Source organism: Callorhinchus milii, unplaced genomic scaffold (genome assembly GCF_018977255.1).
Source record: "Callorhinchus milii isolate IMCB2004 unplaced genomic scaffold, IMCB_Cmil_1.0 Scaffold12, whole genome shotgun sequence".
NCBI lineage: Eukaryota > Metazoa > Chordata > Chondrichthyes > Chimaeriformes > Callorhinchidae > Callorhinchus > Callorhinchus milii.
In genome coordinates, this window is record NW_024704753.1 from 12,815,603 (window position 1) to 12,834,931 (window position 19,329).

The 19,329-nt window shown below is 42.7% G+C and overlaps 2 protein-coding genes across 4 annotated transcripts in view; one reads left to right on the forward strand and one right to left on the reverse strand.

Annotated features, from left to right (window-relative positions):
* Nucleotides 1–15,186, forward strand: part of uba1 (ubiquitin-like modifier activating enzyme 1) — a 156,503-nt gene extending 141,317 nt beyond the window's left edge. For 2 of the 3 annotated variants that reach the window (XM_007890277.2, XM_007890278.2), the window contains 3 exons: nucleotides 1,294–1,395; nucleotides 4,713–4,795; nucleotides 12,690–15,186. In XM_007890277.2, the coding sequence (XP_007888468.2) occupies nucleotides 1,294–1,395; nucleotides 4,713–4,795; nucleotides 12,690–12,825 (321 nt within the window). In that variant the 3' untranslated portion in view covers nucleotides 12,826–15,186. The remainder of the gene's footprint in view (nucleotides 1–1,293; nucleotides 1,396–4,712; nucleotides 4,796–12,689) is intronic. The other variant, XM_007890279.2, reaches the window with a different exon arrangement.
* Nucleotides 15,187–15,190: 4 nt separating this feature from the next.
* On the reverse strand, nucleotides 15,191–19,115 carry inka1a (inka box actin regulator 1a). Its single transcript, NM_001293145.1, is given in 2 exon segments — nucleotides 15,191–16,342; nucleotides 18,927–19,115. Coding segments are annotated over 2 exon segments (1,029 nt in total). The 5' UTR covers nucleotides 18,978–19,115; the 3' UTR covers nucleotides 15,191–15,364.
* Nucleotides 19,116–19,329: the final 214 nt, after the last annotated feature.

A 19,329-nucleotide genomic window follows, 5' to 3' on the forward strand; every position in this document is an offset into this window, starting at 1 on the left:
GAGTCCTGTAGCTCAGTGATTAGAGCACTCGCTTTGCAAGCGAGAGACCTGGGTTTGATTCCTGGCAGGGGGCGAAACCTTGGGCAAATTTCCTTACTCCACACGCCTTATAATAATCCCTCAAAAAAAAACAATAATAAATTGGTCATTTCAATCCACGACTGTTTGTGGGACACTGCTGTGCGCAATTGGCTGCCACATTTTGCCCAAAAATATACAGTCAATTCACTTTACAGTCTATTCTGTGAAGCACGTTGAGACGTCTAGAAGATGTGAGAAGCGCTATATCAAATGCAAGGATTACTTTATTATAACAACAACAACAAGATTCCATTTATAAAGCGCCTTTCACGTCAGGAGGACGTCCCAAGGCGCTGCACAGTTGGGTCATGACCCGAGCAGGGGGGAAATGGTCAGGGTGAGGGGAGGGAAGGGAGGGAGAGAGGAGGGGGAAATGGTCAGGGTGAGGGGAGGGAAGGGAGGGAGCGAGGAGGGGGTAGAGAGTCGAGAGGGGAGCTGAAGGCTGAAGGTCAAAGAGAAAGGTTTTGAGACCGGCCTTGAAGGAGGAGAGGGAGGAGGCGGCGAAGGCACTGGGGGATGGAGTTCCAGAGCCTGGGGGCTGAGAGGCTGAAGGCCCGACCACCGATGGTAGGGCGGTTGGGGCGGGGGACGTGGAGCAGACCGGAGCCAGAGGAACGGAGGGTACGGGCAGGTAAGTAGGGGATAGTAGGTCGGAGAGGTAGGAGGGAGCAAAGCCGTGAATGGCCTTGTAGGTGAGGATGAGGATCTTGAAATCAATCCTCTGGGGGATGGGGAGCCAGTGGAGGCGAGCGAGGGTGGGAGTGATGTGGTCCCGAAGCCTGGTGCGGGACAGTACACGAGCTGCAGAGTTCTGAATGACAAGGTGTATATAAGGTGTGCAAGTGAGGACAGGATTAGGTTCAGTTGTGATGCTTACAGCCTACCAACACTCACTGTGAAGGCTCACACACGAATACAGTCATGGCCTCGGTTGTGATACTGGAGGGTGACTGGTGCCTGTTGAACTGTACCTAATGGAAAGAAGAAAGAGTCAAAACTCTTCAGGAACAAAGAGGGGGAAATGGAACAATAATAATAACCTTTACATTTGATACAGCACCTTTCACGTCGCGAGGACATCCCAAAGCGATTCATAGAATTCACCGTAAAGTAGTGACTGTGTTTTTTGTGGGCGGGAAGGAGAAAGTTGTAAAAGAAATAAAAGTCCAATACATGCTGAGTAACGGTGTGTATTTTTTTCTCACGTTGCAGTACTACGACACCGAGTGGACTTTGTGGGATCGTTTTAAGGTACAAGGTATCAAACCAAACGGTGAGGAAATGACGCTACAAGAATTTTTGGATTATTTTAAGGTAATATTTACTTATCGTACCATTAGTTTATCATATTCAACCTCGTCTCTGCAGTTACTGCTAAGTAATCGGTAAGCGGAGGGAGCGAGCATTTCATTCCAGACACAGGGAAATTTCCCGCGTGTAGGTGGCTTCATTCGTGGAACTCTGGTCCTCTTTGATCGTGTTTTTGTTTATTTTCCCTGCACAACCCCATAGCTCTGGTGTTCAGCCAGAATTGTCAGAATTGCTTTGGGATATCCTCTTGACGTGATAAACACTAAATGAGTGTAAATTGTATTGGTCTAGATACTGTTAAGCATGCTAATGGGTTTCCATATGTGTCAGACTCCCAGTTTACTGCCCCAAAAAACATACACTACTACACCAACCCACATGCTCAGTTATACAGGAACTGTGTTGTTCTGGAGCCTTTACAAGAACTGTCTGAGCATGGAATTATACAGTTGGCTCCTCATTGTCTCCTTAGGAAAACTATAAGCAAAGTGGAGCCCATAACAACTGTTTATACCTCGCTGGTCTCACAAACAAGGTGATAGATTCCCTCTCCCACCACATACAAAACAAAAGTCTTAGCCATGGAGGTGTTTGATGGGAAGGGTCTAATGGAGCTGGTTTGCTGACGTTCACAGCCTTAGGTAACATTTTATTGATGCTCCTGTTATTAAACAGTTGGGGAGATTATGAACTATTTGATGAATTATTATTGTGTAATGTTATTATGATTATTGTTATGAAACATTAATATTAATGTTACATTATAATTAAATGTTCACCCCCTCCCTTGCCTCCATCAAGGCCAGTCTCAAAACTTTCCTTTTCAACCGTACCTTCGGTCATCTTCCCTCCTCCACCCTCTCTTGCCCTCCACACCTCTCTAATCCCAACCCACAGCTTGGGTGGAAAACCTTCATTGCCCAGCACTCAAAGGGTTAAAGCCAGTGGGCTGGCATCTTATTGCATATGCTGAGTTGTCAGCAGTATATCGGCAGTTTGTCGATCAGTAAAGATAAACAGTCAATATCAAGAAGGTAGCTAAATAAATAAACTGTCAACGGGCCCTTATTAGTCAGCCAGTAAACCTGCGATTGATGTGTGAGTGTGTGCCTGCTGGACAGAAGTGGCCTTTTTGCATTTAGAACAAGCTGTTATATAGGGGGTAACAATGTGTGCTTGTCAACGAGATGGAGTATGGACAACAGCCCATCGGCATCAGGGTTAAACAGGTACAGTCTGACACATCTCCAGTTCCTCAACCAGAAAGACTGAAATGGCAGAACATCTGATCTCTTAATCGTATTATATCATGAGAGCCAAACCTGTTGAAGTAGCAAACATTACAACTGTGTGCTTGTCAGACAGTATTTGATACCCAGTAGGAATCTAATGCTGGATGTTATAGAGACATTGATGAGTGCATTAATGGGATATATTCCAACTCCATCCTCCCTTATCTTAGTGAATCTTTCAGCGCCTTGGGACGTCCTCCTGACGTGAAAGGCGCTTTATAAATGGAATCTTGTTGTTGTTGTTGTTGTTGTGAACCCCGGTAGTTCATGTCCCCCAAACTACTCGCACTCCATTAAAGAGAGGCTTTCAGTCCCCGCCCCCAAATAAAATTTGTCGTAAACTTCATGGCTGTTTGGGGAACATTGTCTACAAAATGCAGTCAATCCACTTTACAGTATATCCTGTGAAGCTCTTTGAGACACCTCGATGACATGATAAGGTGCCATACTAAATGTAAGGATAATTATTATTAAGTGATTATTATTATAGTGTGCAAATTGGCTGCTACATTTTCCATCCTATACACTTCACTACACTTTACAGCAAATCCTGTAAAAATAATTTTGGAACATTTTGACAATATAATAAGGCAAGTAATATCAAATGCAAGGATTATTGTTATTATATCCTGTAAAGCACTTTGAGATGTCTTCCTGAGGTGACAGGCATGATATAAAATGCATGGATTATTATTATAATATTTGAATAAAAGTGAAATGTCTTATGTAATTCTCGCATTACTCTGAAAGTAACATAGATACCCCATGAGCTGTTATTCAGAGTTAATGCTACACTTGATAGACAGTAAACCCTGTCACCTACAACAGACAAGCCCTGGGTTCCTCTTCTACTGTGCGAATTTCAAATCTCTCCACAACTCTTGATCCTCATAAATATTCATTTATATTTTCCGACATATATAACAACAATAACAACAAAATTACATTTGTAAAGCGCCTCTCACGTCGGGTGGACGTCTCAAGGCGCTGGACAGACCGAGTTATTATATATATTACAGTACCAGAAGTTGTAGGTTTGTTTCTTAATTTGCTTCTTAAGTGAAAGGACCCAGGTTTGATTCCCAGGCGGGGCGAAATTCTAGACAAGTTTCCTTAATCCATACACCTCTGTTTACCTAGCAGTAAGTAGGAACTCGGTTGTTATTCGATTGGTATATTGCTTTCCAGGGGTAATAATCCCTCGAAAAAAGTATGGTCACTCAATCAACAACACTGCCCTGAGCAATTGGCTGCAGCATTTTGCCCACAAAAAACACAGTCAATCCACTTTACAGTATATTCTGCGAAGTGCTTTGGGACTTCTCAACGGTATGATAAGGCCCAATACCAAATGCAAGGATTTTATTGATTATTAATTTAATATATCTGAGCAAAATCTATCAATCATTATTGTGAGTAAGCCTCTTTATTGGTGGCTGATGGAGGAGAGTAAAATTGTCTTGCTGTTGCTGTGAGCCTCAGATTGTGATAAACTAGATGGATGAAGGCGTATTGTTGGCTGAACAGGAGCCAGACTTTTGTTGAATGGCCATTTCAAGCATAAACATGCAACAGGAGTCTGTGTCTGCATCCAGGCATGGGTTGCATTTGTAATTAATGGTATCTTCACAGCAGCAACCAGAGGAGACTGCACTCCACGGCAACACTTTACTTGAGTTTGATTTGATTTGGTTTTACCAAAGAAGCCCTGCAATCAAAAAAAAATAGATGTTAAATGCTCTCGATCAAAGCACAATTGTCATTTTGACAGCGTCAGAGAAAAGCCGTAATGAAAAGAAAGAGCCATAAACATGGTTTTTGCTTAATCCAGGTGTGCTGTGCTGAAACGATTAACCCTGATACTCTTTTGTACAAAGGGCAACAAAGTTCCTCTTTCACTTCTTCTTCAATGCAACTGAATTCATAGCTTGAATGCAAATTAATAAATGGTTCTCCTATTTGCTTTTTATTGTGTGTGTTACTCTGGGATAGTTTCGTCAACACAAACCTTGCTCTATTGTTTTACAGAATGAACATCACCTGTATGTCACAGCGCTGGCTTTTAGGATTTGTTTCGTTCCCACAGATTCAGAGGAGAAATTGGCACTGAGGTTTGTAACCCGCATCAACCTTTAAATGAACGTACAAAAGCAAGCACCAACCCCACCCAGCCCCCCACCCACTCACCCTGCCCTGCTCTTCCACAAACTGTGGTGTTATTGAATCTTATCTGAAAATTGACTGAGGGGGAGTTATACTCAGGTTGGTTAGGGATCCCAATGAGAATAACTTGTATATATGGATTCAGAACTACACATATTTGACCAAAACTAAACATTAATATAATAATAATCCTTGCATTTGATACAGCGCCTTATCATGTCGACGAGACGTCTCAAAGCGCTTCTCAAAGTATACTGTAAGTGAATTAATTGACTGTACATTGTGTGGGCGAAACACATCAGCAGTTTCCCACAAACAATCGTGGATTGAAGTGACCATATGATTATTATTAATTTTTTTTAAGGAATTATTACCCTGGAAAAGCCATCCGCCAATCGACTAACAACCAGGTTTCTACTTACTGCTGGGTAAACTGAGGCGTGTGCAGTAAGGAACACTATTGTAGATGTAATATTTCACGTATTGGTAAAAATAACAGGATGAATTTGGAATACAGGGACCAGTAGCATAATTCCTATGATGACAATTTATTTCATTCTCTCACTATCTACACATTCCAAAGCCCGTTGGAATGACTATCCTCCTTGGGGTGTGGAGGGAGGTAAGCGGGGTCTCCTTGGAGCTGAACTGGCTCGCAACTGGCTTCGCAACGGAATTTCGGAATCAAGCCAGTCCTCTGTGGTGGTCTCAGTAGTCCGGTTCCAGAACCAGGCAGGTCCACAGTAATCCGGGGCACTGCTGATGACAGCGCAGCCAGCCTGGCTCAATGGCAGGACCTGGAAGGACAGACCAGTCTCTGGGAACAGGGAGTCATCTCACTCAGCTCCTGTAACCCTGCAAGCCAAAGCCCTAACGGGTAGGGTGGTCCTAGCTGGACAAGCAATGGGAAAGCTTGCCGGAAGCAATATCAATGGCAAGCTATGCGGTTTTACCTGGTTAGACTCCAGCAGTTATCCCAACGCACACTCTGGGTCCCCAAGCCTTGGCTCTTGCCAACCTACGCCTAATACTTTCCGGAATTAGGTAAACAGGATGTGTCCCTCCAGGGAGCGAGTGTGCATTCCATTCCAACAATCTATCTCTGAGATTTCCATGTGTAGATGGGATGCATGGAATTTTCAGCTTAGTTTGGATACTCTTAAGGCTGGTGATGGGTTTCTGCACGTGTCAGACACCCGGCTGATCAAAACAAAATTCCCAATCAATACATAGTTTTATTTAATTCCAAAATCTTCTTTCAATATTCAAGGTAAATATGTGTGTATTTAGAGTGATGGATGCACAAACGTTTCAGACGATGCTAAACCCAATATCATCATTGAATTTTGCAAATAGAACAGTCCTCACACTTACTCTCCATTGTTGCTGTTCACATTACTTAAAGTTGTTTACAGATTGCTACCATCCCTTATGGAATAGGAAATGCAACTGTCTTGAGTATATTATAGACATAAAAACAATTAACTCTTAGGTTAGAGGCTGAGCACTTTCTGTTCAGTTACTGAGCAGTTAAACGGGTCACTGCTGGGGAAAACGTCATGTGTACCTGAGCCTCCATCTGGCTCTCACAGCAGCTTCATTGCAACTCCTGGGCACATGGTCTCAGACCTTGGGTCGTGCAAGTCAGACAGTCTCAGGCACACCATCATCCTGGGAAATGGTCAGCTTTTGAACAAGCCAAAGGGCGTCTTTCACCGACCAAGTTGACAATTGACCAATAGTGCTTGATGCACTTTTTTTATCAGCCAGGTGTCAGACACATGCGGAAAACCATCACCGTCCTTAAGAGCAACCAAACCAAACTGAGAATTCCATGCATTCCACCTACACATGGAAATTTCAGAGATAGATTGTTAGAATGGAATGCGCTCTCTCTCCCTGGAGGGACGCAGCTTACCTAATTCCAGAAAGTATTAGGCACATGTTGGCCAGAGCCAGGATGGAGATCCCACAATGTGCATGAGGGTAACTGCTGGAGTTTAACCCACTAAAACCCATTGACATCGCTGTCTGGCAAACTTTTCCACTGCTTGTCCAGCGAGGTCCACCCTACCCCTTAAGGCTTTTAGCTAGCAGGGTTAATTACATCCCCAAGAATAGTCCACAAAGCATGGAGTCTCATCCTGCAGGACTGCTTGAAATGAACTATGTTCATTTGTCTATTGACTCTTTGCAAACGCACACCTCCAAAAGGTTAAAGTGAGCAAAGCTGCTGATTGCAAACCTGCTTATGATATTGTAGGATCATCAGTAGATTTTTTTGGCAGCAAAGCACCGGCTCATTTGGCTGATTATTCAGATTGTGGCCTCTCCCACTCCAGGCTCCGTGAAGCGATCATCCCATCCGCACAACAACGACGACAACAACAAAATTACATTTATAGAGTGCCTTTCACGTCGGGAGGACGTCCCAAAGCGCTACACCCGGCTCCATTGGCCCCCAAAGGATAGTGTTTAACATCCTCGTCCTCTTTTAAATCTCTCCGCTGTCATGCTTCTCCCTACAACTGTGACCTATTAACACCATACCAATCTGTCCGCTCCCTCCGCTTAGCGGGGTCCAGTATTGTATTTGATCCCCCGCCCTGCCAGGCCCACCATTGGTGGTCAGGTTTTCAGCTTTTCTGCCCCACTTTCTGAAGCTCCATCCTGGAATCCCTCTGACTCGCCCCTTCCCTCGCCTCCTTCAAGCGCCTTCTCAAAACCTTCCTCGGTGACCGTACCTTCAGCCAACCTCATCCCTCCCCACCCTCCACCCATTTTGAATCCAAGCACCAGCTCAGGTGCAAACCCTTAAAACTGTCCAGTGCCTTGGGACGTCCTTCTGACATGAAAAGTGCCATATAAATGTAAATTGTTGTTGTACCAGATGTGCTTCCATTTTATTTTATGTAAATTTTAAATTCTTTCCATATCCAGATGTCCGCAATTGGTTGTCAATTTTGATTTACAATCTCCTTCGCTTCATTGATCAGATACAACTTTGCATGTTTCAACCAACAGCCAACAAAAGTGTGTTTGATGCAATAATGCACCCTCCTGTAGAACAACAACTTGCATTTCACGGGGGGTTGCATCCCAGAGCTTCTATATCCACAAATGGACGGGGATCAAATCCTGGTGAACTTTGACCACCAGGTTGAGAAACACTCGTGGCAATTACGAACACCTGGTGGGAATGTTGCAGGCAGCAATGCCTTTCAGCATTCATCCTTCATCTGAAAGCCCTTGTTTCCTTAGAGCACTGTTGTGTGTGTTATTGTAGTCAACACTAGGCAAACAACACATTTGGCCATTTGGCAGCAGCCTCCTGTTTACGCACAAAATAAAATAACTAAACTTGGGAAAGGAGTTTAAACCAGACTGAATTTTTAAATGAGCTATTTTCCTTGGTGGTTATCGGCATATTCAGTGTAACTCTCTGGCCTGAGATTTCTTTAGTGGCTCATTATGTTATGTTATAAGTTCCTGCAATACAATGGGTTGATAGGATTAGCGCCTTAAGTAAGAACGATTTTATATGTAGAAATCAGAACACTTAAACACGACAACTGTGTTGCTTGCTGTTCTGAGTTTAGTAATTTTATGTTGTACTAGAAATACCCTAGAAATGTAGATTGACTCAGACAGACACACACACATTTTGTCTCTATCTATACTCAGCTGGAAGGACTCCTTTTGGGAGGACTATCTTAGCTACGCTAACCGAAGGGGTTTACTGTGTGATCCTGCACGTCCTCGAGTTATTGTAAGGCAAAAAAAACTGCCATACATTTGTTGCAGAATAAATTAGTATAGATGTATCTCTTTAGAAGGGTATGTGCGTTCCTCTGTAGCTGCTCTGTTGCAGAATACCATGCATACCTCATATTTTGGGGCTAAATTAAAGCATTTTTTAAATATAGCTCATCAACAAAAGAGGATCCCCCAAAAAATGCCCATGACACTCACGCATGCAAGACCTTTCCAATGAGGTATAAATCATGTCTCTATGTCAATTGGTTATTGACGGATACACAAACAGACACACAGACACTTTGCCTTTATTAGAATAGATGTGAACAGGAGGCTGGTGCCAAATGGCTGTGTCTGTGTGCTTTTTGCCCAGTGGAGACTACAATCCAGAATACTGTCACTCACACACTCACCCGCACTAAACACCGTACCCCCAATCACACCAGCTCCAGCCAGGCTCCACTGGCGTCCTATCACTGAACAGATCCTCACACTCGTCTTCAAATTGATTCATGCCCTGGTACATCCCTTCCTCTCCGACCTGCTCACTCTCCACTCCACCACTCGTCGCCTCCGCTTGGCTGACTCCAGCCTCATGATTATCCCTCATCCCCTCAGCTCCACCATTTGCACCCACACTTCCAGCCACTACGCCCTGAAAACCTTCTTCCTCTGTCCCTCCTCCTCGTCCCTTCCTTCCCCAACTTCAGATCATGCCTAAAGACCTTTCTCTTCGACCATGCCTACGTTCACCTCCCCCCTCCCCCTGGCTCAATGTCAAGCTCAGCCACTGTCAAGCACTCTGAGACGCTATCCTGCAGGAGGGGCACTGTATAAATGCAAGTGGTTGTTGTTTGTTTTACGCTCATTCAGTTTTAATTCATGATCTATTATGCATCGCTCCTCATTTTTGGAAATGAGAGCGAAAAAACAAACCATACATGATACATTTAGCAATGTACAAAATTTATATTAAATAGCTTTGATAAAACACATTGAAAAATGTGAGGATGAATTTTACTGTGCACAATGTCTAAAGTGGCTCATTGTCAAAGTGACCAAATAAATTGCAAAATACATATACGCACATATGTATGTTTATTTAAATATAGATTTTATTTATTGGCCAGTTTTTTAGTCTGAAATGATAGATGTCTTTGTTAAATATAAGCAGGCTGGCCACTGACTTGAAACCTCTTCCAAAGTTTTGCTTCCTTAATAGGAAATGGGTGGAAAATTGAAAATAAACAGGAAAAAAAATGAAGAAGTCTAAATAAATAAATAAATCTGGGAGGTCTAACCCATCCTTGATGGGAGATGTCTCCCTCTGCCCCCCCCCCCCCCCCCCCCCCCCGCCAACACTTCCTCCCCTCTTTCCATGTGTTCAGTACCACGCTCCTCAATCTCTGCTGTTCTTGTGGAAGGAAAAGTTCCGCGGATCAGGAAGTGAATGTTATTCCTGGAGGTGAGAGATAAAGCAGCCTTGATAGGTATTACAGAAGATCTGCTCAGCTCTGCAGCCTGGTCTCGTGACTTTTCAAAATGTTCAGTGTTAGTGGGTAGCTGAAGGCTGGAGATTGTCCTTAGACCCAGCAGCGTGATGTTATATTTTAACTGTTGGTTGACATGTGAAGTAAACAACTGCCTGTGGCCCATTTCCTCTCTTAATATAGTTGGGGAGCATTTCCTACAGCTTAAAAAAGCACAGGATCTCTTGTTAGTATCACACATAACAGACGATGCCTGGACAGTGCTTCAGTATGTAAGGAGCCTAGAGACTGGGGAAGACATTCTCCAGCCAAGTTGCCAGGCTTATGTTATTTAACGTCCTGTGTATTTCTAGGTTTTTAGCGTTCTCCTTTCCTCTCTTCCTTTCTTGAAAGCAGGGGGCACTTGCTCCAAATATGGAGTCCTGTAGGGTATTGGTTAGAGCACTCGCCTTGCAAGCGAGAGGACCCGGGATCAATTCCCGAGCGGGGCGAAACCTTAGGCAAGTTTCCTTACTCCCACATATATGTTTACCGAGCAGTAAGTAGGAACCCAGTTGTTAGACAATTGGCGGATCAGTTTTCCAGGGATAATAATGCCTTAAAAAGAATTGTGGGACACTGCTGTGTGCAATTAGCCGCTGCGCTTTGCCCACAATACATACAGTCGATTCACTTTACCATATATCCTGTGAAGCCCTTTTTCAGATGTCATAATGACGTGATGTGACATTTTAACGCACTATATCAAATGCAAGGATTATTATTAGTAATAATATTATTAACAATAATATGACTAAAGATTTTGACAGCCACATTACAAAGCGGACATTTTTTTGTGTGTGGATCTAGACACAGACTATCAGCAGGTTGTTTGATATTGAAGTGATGTTCAATCCCGATACTCTCTCACCTCATGTTCAGATCCACTTTCCAGAAGAATCCCTAGATAGCAAACAGCAGGCTCTCTGGTTCATTTTCCCTCCCACTTTCCTTAGCCGAAGAGCACTGAGGCCAATTATAGCCCCAGTTGCTGCTCAACTAACTCACCACAGACCAGAAATCGAACTGGCGAACTTTTGATCTGTATTGATCCCTTTTCCTACATGCCTTTAAGAAGACCACTTACTCCCAGAATCTTTAGATTATATTGCAACCAACAGTTCAACAAATTTAACGTTTTAACTACAAGGTATTTGCTTTAATATGGTTGCAAAACCTTTGGACTTAGGAATGACTTAGGAAAGTCTTTGGGAAAGAAAATAAATGAAAAGGATACAGATGTCTGTCAAAGTAGAAGCAGTAGATAATTTTGTGGCCGATAGGCAAATCCTGGATTCAGAAACCCAGCTATCTGCCTGAGTGCTCGCTGCCAGGATTCATTCCTTCAAGTGTTTGATCTTTGGGGTAATTGAGGAGAAAGTGAACTTTGATAAAACATTAACAACACAGTGTCAAAGCTCATTTTTCATTAGTGTCCTGGCCAGTAATTGTTTCCACTTGGTCCACCAGATTAGAATCAGGATGGGCCTGTTAATTCACTTCATGGCTGTTTACGGGACATTACTGTGTGCAAATTTGCTGCCACATTCGTCTACAGATACGCAGTCACTACACTTTACAGTAAAAATTATGAAACGCTTTGTGACATGCTCCTGACATGAAAGTCGCTGTATCAAAATGCAAGGATTATTATTTCAAAATGACACTTTGTCAGTTACACTACCCCGATCTTAGACAACCAGCGATTAAGTGGAATTTTAGAAAGTTTTTTTTTACGTAATTGGAACTTCAAACTCTACCGCTCCATTGATTTGACAATGCGGCTATCCTCTACTGGGCTTTGAAATGCAAAGTGGTCGTTTACTTCTGGAAGGTGACCTCATATGTAAACAGCCTTCTCACTCTGCCAGCTGTAAATGGGTGCGTTTAAGTAATCTCCATAAAATCTAAATTGCCAGTGAACACAAGAATGTTCAGTGAATGAAGTCCAACATTCACACTGGTGGAGCAGAGATTCCTTTGTGAATTTGGAGTTTGGGCACTCTATTAGGACTGATGGGAGTTTTATCCTTTCTCTGGCCCATCCTATATCCAACGTAGCCCCATGCGCTTCTGTTTACCGAGCAGTAGATAGGAACCCGGTTGTTAGTCGATTGGCGGATCACTTTCCAGGGGTAATATTCCCTCCAAACAAAAATGTGGTCACTCAATCCACGATTGTTTGAGGGACACTGCTGTGCGTAATTGGCTGCTGCGTTTCATCGACAAAATACAAAGTGAATCCACTTTACAGTATATTCTGTGTAGCTCTTTTGAGATGTCTCAATGGGCACTATATCAAATACAAAGATTATTATACGTGAAAAAAGGTTCCAGTCTCCCTCCCAGATAATCATCACTTTGATGAACACAAATATAATGTATTATGAGACCTAGTGTGATGATTCTATGGAGAAAACATTTTAAATAACTTTATTAATTGATAAATTAAAAAGAAAATATTTTATTATAGTTAAGCTATTTGTAGATGTACTCGTGCATGTACTGTAATTAAATCTCAGACATACCAATGAACAAAATGCTGTTTTGTCAACAGATTGTCAGACATCGTGAAGAATCTCACAAAGAAAGACATTGAGAGATGTGTGAAGACGCTTTTGTTTGAGATAATCTGTACGGATGAGAAGGGTGAAGATCTTGAAGTGCCCACTGTTTTCTATCAGATACGTTAAGTGGAGAGAGCACTCACACCCAAATGCAGTAGTTTCTTACAGCTTGTAGTTTTAACAGTTTGTCAATCATACCTATTCATCAGGTTTATATTGAAACTTTTAACCCCAAAACTTGTTTTAAACAAGTTTAAAAAGTTGTGGCATTTAAATTACTATAATGCGTTTTTAGTTGATGATGAGCTATAATTGTCATAAAAAGTGGATCAGGTTGAGGCCAGACACTGGACCCATTTAATAAACATCTCAATGCTGTGCTGGGAGGAAGGTGGTAGGTGGGTGTTCTCTGGAAGGATGAGATCAAGCGGGCAGAAGGACCTTCTTTGTCCCAACTGATCTTGTGAGCACTTTCTGATTAAAATAACATTCTTGATCTCTGGCATTTCCTATTGTATGCAACATAGACTGAGAAACTGAAGACCTCTCTCTGTCACCTGGAAAAGTCCTACTCTATTTTGACTGCGTACTTAAGTGTTAAAACTTGCCACATTATCTAAATTGCAAAAGACAGATTCAAAAGGCCTTCTCTTAAAACTAGCTTCAGAACATAATATAAATTAAATGTAAAAGTTCTCGGGATGTCTATTGGACTTACTAAAGTTGTCAAAAAGATACCAGCACCCCCAACTTTAATTATTAACAGTAAGTGTAAGATCACTTGGCATTAATAATCAGCGCTCTCTGCCTTCAGCAAGAGTAATTTGCGGCGACTAATTATAACTCAGATTTCCTGCTCTAAATTGCTAAGCTAGCAAAGCTAGCAGAATCGATGTTAATTTTCATGAGCGGTACAGTATGCTTGAGGCGTTAGTGAAATTATTTTGTGAAGCATCAATGCACCTTCCGGCTATTTAAATAAAATGTCATTACTGCCTGACTTCTTGGGAATGAAATGGATGAGACTCAAGAAGAATATAAGTTGGCATGGGGGTTCATGGTAGAGAGGAGCGATGTCAGGAAAAGGGCTGTTTGTAAGCTATTGTTGGTATTATTCGCCCCTTCTCTTCCTATTTTCAGGTCTCTGCTGAAGACCTTTCTTTTCGACTGCGCCTTTGGTCACCTTCCTCCCCAGCCCCCTGGCTCTGCCCCAGGATCCATTGCTATGAAGCGCTCTGAGGCGCCTCTGATTTATGCACCATGTCAGGACTTGGAACTCATATATACTCCAGGCTGATACTCCGGTGCAGTGTCACAGTTGCTGTTCTTTGGATGAGACATTAAACTTTTAATGATACCATGGCACTTTTCGAAAAAAGAAGGGGGTTTCTCCTGGTAATGGCCAACAATCCCCCAAATAAAATTAGTCATTCGCTTCACGGTTATTTGTGGGAAATGATTGCTCAAATTTTCTGCCGTTTGCCTACAAAACACAGTAACACTTTACAGTAAATCCTGTGACCTATTTTGAGATGTCTTCCCGAAGTGAAAGGCAACATATTAGATGTAAGAGTTAGTATTATAAAGATCCCATGGTACTATTCAAAAAGAAAAGAGAGTTTCTCCTGGTATCCTGGCCAACAATATCCAGATAAATTGGCCATTCATGTCATGGCTGTTTGTGGGATATTGCTGTGTGAAAATTAGCTGTCACATTCGCCTACTAAATACACATACACTTCGCGGTAATCCCTTGAAACATTCTCAGAAGTGTTCTGGATATAAAAAACAAAATTAAGGATTTTTTAAAAATTATTACAAGCATAGATTTAAATTTCTATATCTATATCCACAACAACTTCAGTTTGCTTCCCCATAGACCACAGATTTCCTGCTCAGGATTTCACCCACTGTGGCCACACATTGCAATCTGGACTCATAACAGGAACAAGGGCAGTTTAGGGAACAATGTGATTATGGAAATAACATTTGAGCTGGTGTACAGTCAGGATTTTGAACGTTGCCTTCAGCTGGGTGTGAATTATTCTTAACCTGAACGAACAGGAAATTTAGAAACAGCACAATTGTTTGACGGTGCTGTAGAGTACTGTAGTGGTTTTTGGTTCGCTCTTCATTTTTATACTCTTAACTGCTATTTTCCATGCATGTCCAGACATTGGAGGGACTATGCTGCACTGAAGTAAACAGCTCAGTAATCAATTTCATTGTGTGGCATTTTGCAGGAAATCATTGCAACAAAGGCTAGGACAAGTTACTATTAAATGGAACGGTTGTGTTCAGCCATGGATGCTAATTACATGCACAGTAAGACTCACGCTTGGCTGACCTTTTCCCTGCATCGAATTACATACTGTAAAGGTTCTAGCCACAAAGTTGTCTACAATAAACTGGATGGTAGGTATCCCTGGAATGTGAGCCTCTGTTGTGGTGATCTACCAAATAAACAAGAATTCTCAGGCAAAGTTATTAAGAGGTCATTTGTGTTTATTTTAAAGCATTGTATAAAATATAAAAATGTATATACACAAGCTAAACTATTATATACACGTTGGGTTATATCAAAAGTATTACAAAAGGGGAAATTAACGTACGCTTCTGGCAGAGAGAGCAAGAGGTAAGCTTTGGTTTGTTTGTTTGTTTGTTGCTACACGTAACTAATTGTGTCGTTGCAAATAATTGGTTTCCGACTCCTGCTTTTCATCAAAGCAATAAATTTATCAAAGTCTGTGGATGCTTCTTGTGCCTGGGGTAAGTTAGTGTGAGAACGGTGCAGATAAGAGAGCTTTGGGATGTAATTACCCAAATTTGTCGGACAAGAGAGTCTCTTTGATAGAGCATGTGCTCGGCTGTTGTCTCTGGCACTCTGCTGCTTCAGGTCTGCGCTCTTTGACCTGTCAGACCTGGAGATGTTGGCCAGTTTGCGCCTGACGTTTCCGGAGATGTTGAGAATGAATTCCTGAGGTTTGCCCAACCACCTGCCCGAGTGCTCTCTGCCGGAACCTTTCCTGGGATCTTCCATTTCCTCAGGAAGGTCCATCCAGTTCTCCACCAGGTCCGCAAAGCAGTTATCGCCCAAGACCAGAGGCTGCCTGGTCCTGCTCTGAGACAGCAGATTCACTGTCCAGTCGTTGGCTTCCGTGCAGTCAAAGATTCTCCAAGTGCATTGCTCGGAGTAAACGTCTGATGTTGACTTGGGCCTCACTTTTTTGTTTGCTCCGAGTCCGTTTTTATTCCTCAAGATGCCCACAGGTGGGAGTCTGTTTTCTCTCAGGCATGGGGTGCTCCCCACACGGGCCGACTTGGTGAGTGTGGGACCCGAGGCTTCGGAATAGCCTGAGTCGAACTCCAGACTTCTCTCGCTGGTGGGCGAAGCGAAGAGGGATGGGCTGCTCTCCTCCTCGTCTCTGGGCGACGCCAGGCAGCAGGCGGAATCGTACGTGTCCGCCTCCGAGACGTCCGAGGTGAAACTATGGGAAACGGTCACTTTGGGGTTGGGAGGGCGGGCTGCCTCCTGCTTCAGCCCCAGGCTGCTGATGTTGTGAATCTGTTTGAGCTCCTGAAGCGCGTGCATCATGCACTGCATCTGGTCTCGTAGACAGGCTCCAGCCTCCTTCATACTGATCTGGATCAGAGGGGAAAAAAGCACGAGAAAATGATGAGCGATTTCAATTCCAACACTCGTCATTATAATTGTTTCCTGTCACTTAATAACAATAATATTAATCCTTGCATTTGATACAGCGCCTTATCACGCAGTTCAGGCGTCTCAAAGCGCCTCACAGAATATATATTATAAAGTCGATTGACTGTGGATTTTGTGGGTGAGACGCGGCAGCCAATTGCGCCAATGCCGTCCCACAAATGGTCGTGGATTGAATTACCACTTTTTTTTCTCTAGGGGTAGAACCGTGTATCTCAATGTATGTGGATGCATTCTTCAGTCAGTGTGAGTCTATATATGTTCCTCACTCGATATGTTTATGCGTAACGCTCAGTCAGTGTGAGTGTGTGTATTCTATGTTCATGCTTGTGCGAATGTTTGTATAAGGCTTTGTTTATACTGGTTTCTTCAGGCTGGGTAAGGCCCACAGTAACCCGCCTTCATACTTAAACAGCACAGACCAGCCTGTTATAAAGAGACCTATTTGTGGAGAGACCCATCCGTGACTGTCCTTGGGTGCACAGGATTCCAGTCATATGCAGTAATAAATACTTGATGAGCCAAATGGACATATTTAGCCTAGGAACCTCTGATCTGTATTTGTGTGTATTTACGAGTCGGAAAAACATTTACGGAAATTAAGAAAATGAACTTAAGAAAATGCAAGCAATTTAAGAAAAATGACATATTGACAACTTCAAGGAGAGTAACTCGAGGGATTTATATTTCCAATGACTGATGTGAGAATCAAAAGCAATATTTTGAAATTAAGATGCTCGACGTTGCTTTCTTCAGTGAAAAAGCGGTGACGTTAGGACATACCCACTTCAGGTTTGATGGCACTTTTATAATACACATCAATTGCAATTTTGTAAAAATTTCTCCAAAAACATGGTTTCTCAGACCAAAACCATCCCGAGAAAAACACAAGTCTACAGGGCTCCCCCTGGCGGCCATCCAAACCAGGAAGGTCCTCAGCCAGGTTCATAGCACAGTGTAGCTGTGTTGATTGATGGTGAAGCTGATGTATATTAAGTTTACAGCTAAGAATGTAACTAATACACCACAAAACACCAGTAAATCTACCAAACCGTGACAGTAAACTTTCCAGAATTTGAGTTTCGTCGCCCTGACTGGTACTCTAGTCACAGTATAAATAATAATCCTTGCATTTGATATAGCGTCTTATCGCATCGTTGAGACGTCTCACGAGCGCTTCACAGGGCATACGGTAAAGTGGACTGACTGCGTACTTTTGGGGTCGAAACGCGGCGGCCAATTGCGCACAGCAAATATAAAGTTTTTGGCGGAGTAAAATACATTGTCAAAAAAAAAGTCTGTAACTTTCATAATTCCCTCCCAAACACACAGACACACACATTAAAGTCAGACTGAGTTAATATCCCATTGTTCCTCCCAGCTCTACCATGACTAACAAGAGGTAGGGACATTCACTCCCTGAAAGCATTCCTGTTGAAAAGCAACCTTGGGCAGGTAGTAACATGCAGCCAAGTCAGCCTTGAAGCACCTGGTGATAAAGTGATCTTCCCCCCCCTGGCTCATGGCTTTTTTTTTTGTCCAGCCTGGTTCACATTCATTAACTGAGAAAATCCCTGCAACTCACACTGCATCCCCCAATAGCCCAACAAATACCCCCCCACCCCAAAAAAACAAGGGTGCTGGCTGGACCTGCTGACATGCTCTGCAATGGGAAGGGTTGGTTCAAGCAAACCCTCAGCCTTTGTGAGGGGGAGTGAGATGCTGACAGGTTTGATGGGCAGAGAGGTGAGCAGCTCCTGGATGTCCCTGACTTGGTCTGGGGGTCTGGTCTGTCTGTGCTTAATCCCTGGTCATCTGTCTGCTCCCTGAGCTCTTAACACTCACTCAACTCCTACAGTCCAGGGGTTGATTTACAATCTGGGCAACTCTGTATAGTTACAACACAAAGTCAAACGACGTGAATCCACACATCAAATCATTGCATATATCTATACACACACACACACACACATAGATACAATGTGTAACAATTGACAACGTTTCTATGTAACATCTCATCATTTTAGAATTTTTTTTTTTGCTTTTTTTTTGAGAAACGATATCCTCTGTCGCAATGACATATATTAGATGTAACATGAAAACCTTCCAGTGTGAAGGGATGTCCAGATAATTGTTAACGACTTCTTTTAGACATATTTTTTTTAAAAAAAAGATGGGTTTTTTTTTCCCACTTTTAACTTCTTAAGACAAGAGAAGCCCAAAGGGAGAGACCATTCACATTCACCCCAAAGCATCACATCTATTTGTGTAATTGATCCCTGCATTATTTTCAGGAGTTATTTGCTATTATTTTACTGTTAACCCCCTTTTTTCCCCCCCAATACCCATCTGCATTAGTGCTGATTTCTGGTTTGCACAGCAAATGTTACTTTCTCTCTGTCTCTCTCTCTCTCTCTCTCTCTGTGAAAAAAAAAACCCCTCTGTGGCTATCACGAGAGACACTGATATCACACGAAATTGGCTGCAATTGCTTTGCAAAACTTACCATTTCTTTTCTGAGATGACAAATAAAATCATCGAGTCTGGCTTCCTGCATTACCGAGCTCTCTTTCTTTCTTTCTTTCTCTCCTTCTCTCCTTCTTCTCCTTCTCTCTCTCCTTCTCTTCCTTCTCTCTCCCTCTCTCCCTTGTGCTGACCACTCTCTGATGCCCCTACATTGGCAATTCAGCCCTTTATGACTGACTCCTGATTCCCTTTTTTTTCCCCAAAACTTTTTTTTTTTTTGGGGGTTAAAACAGATATACTCCTACTTTGGAAAGACTCCCTCCCTGAGCTTTGAAAGGAGCCAATGTGAGAGCTGGGCGGTCCCTTTGGGCTTTTTTTTTTGCTCCTCTGATACTAACCTCAACTCTGGGTTTATTAGGGGTTTTTGGTTTGAACAGACTTTT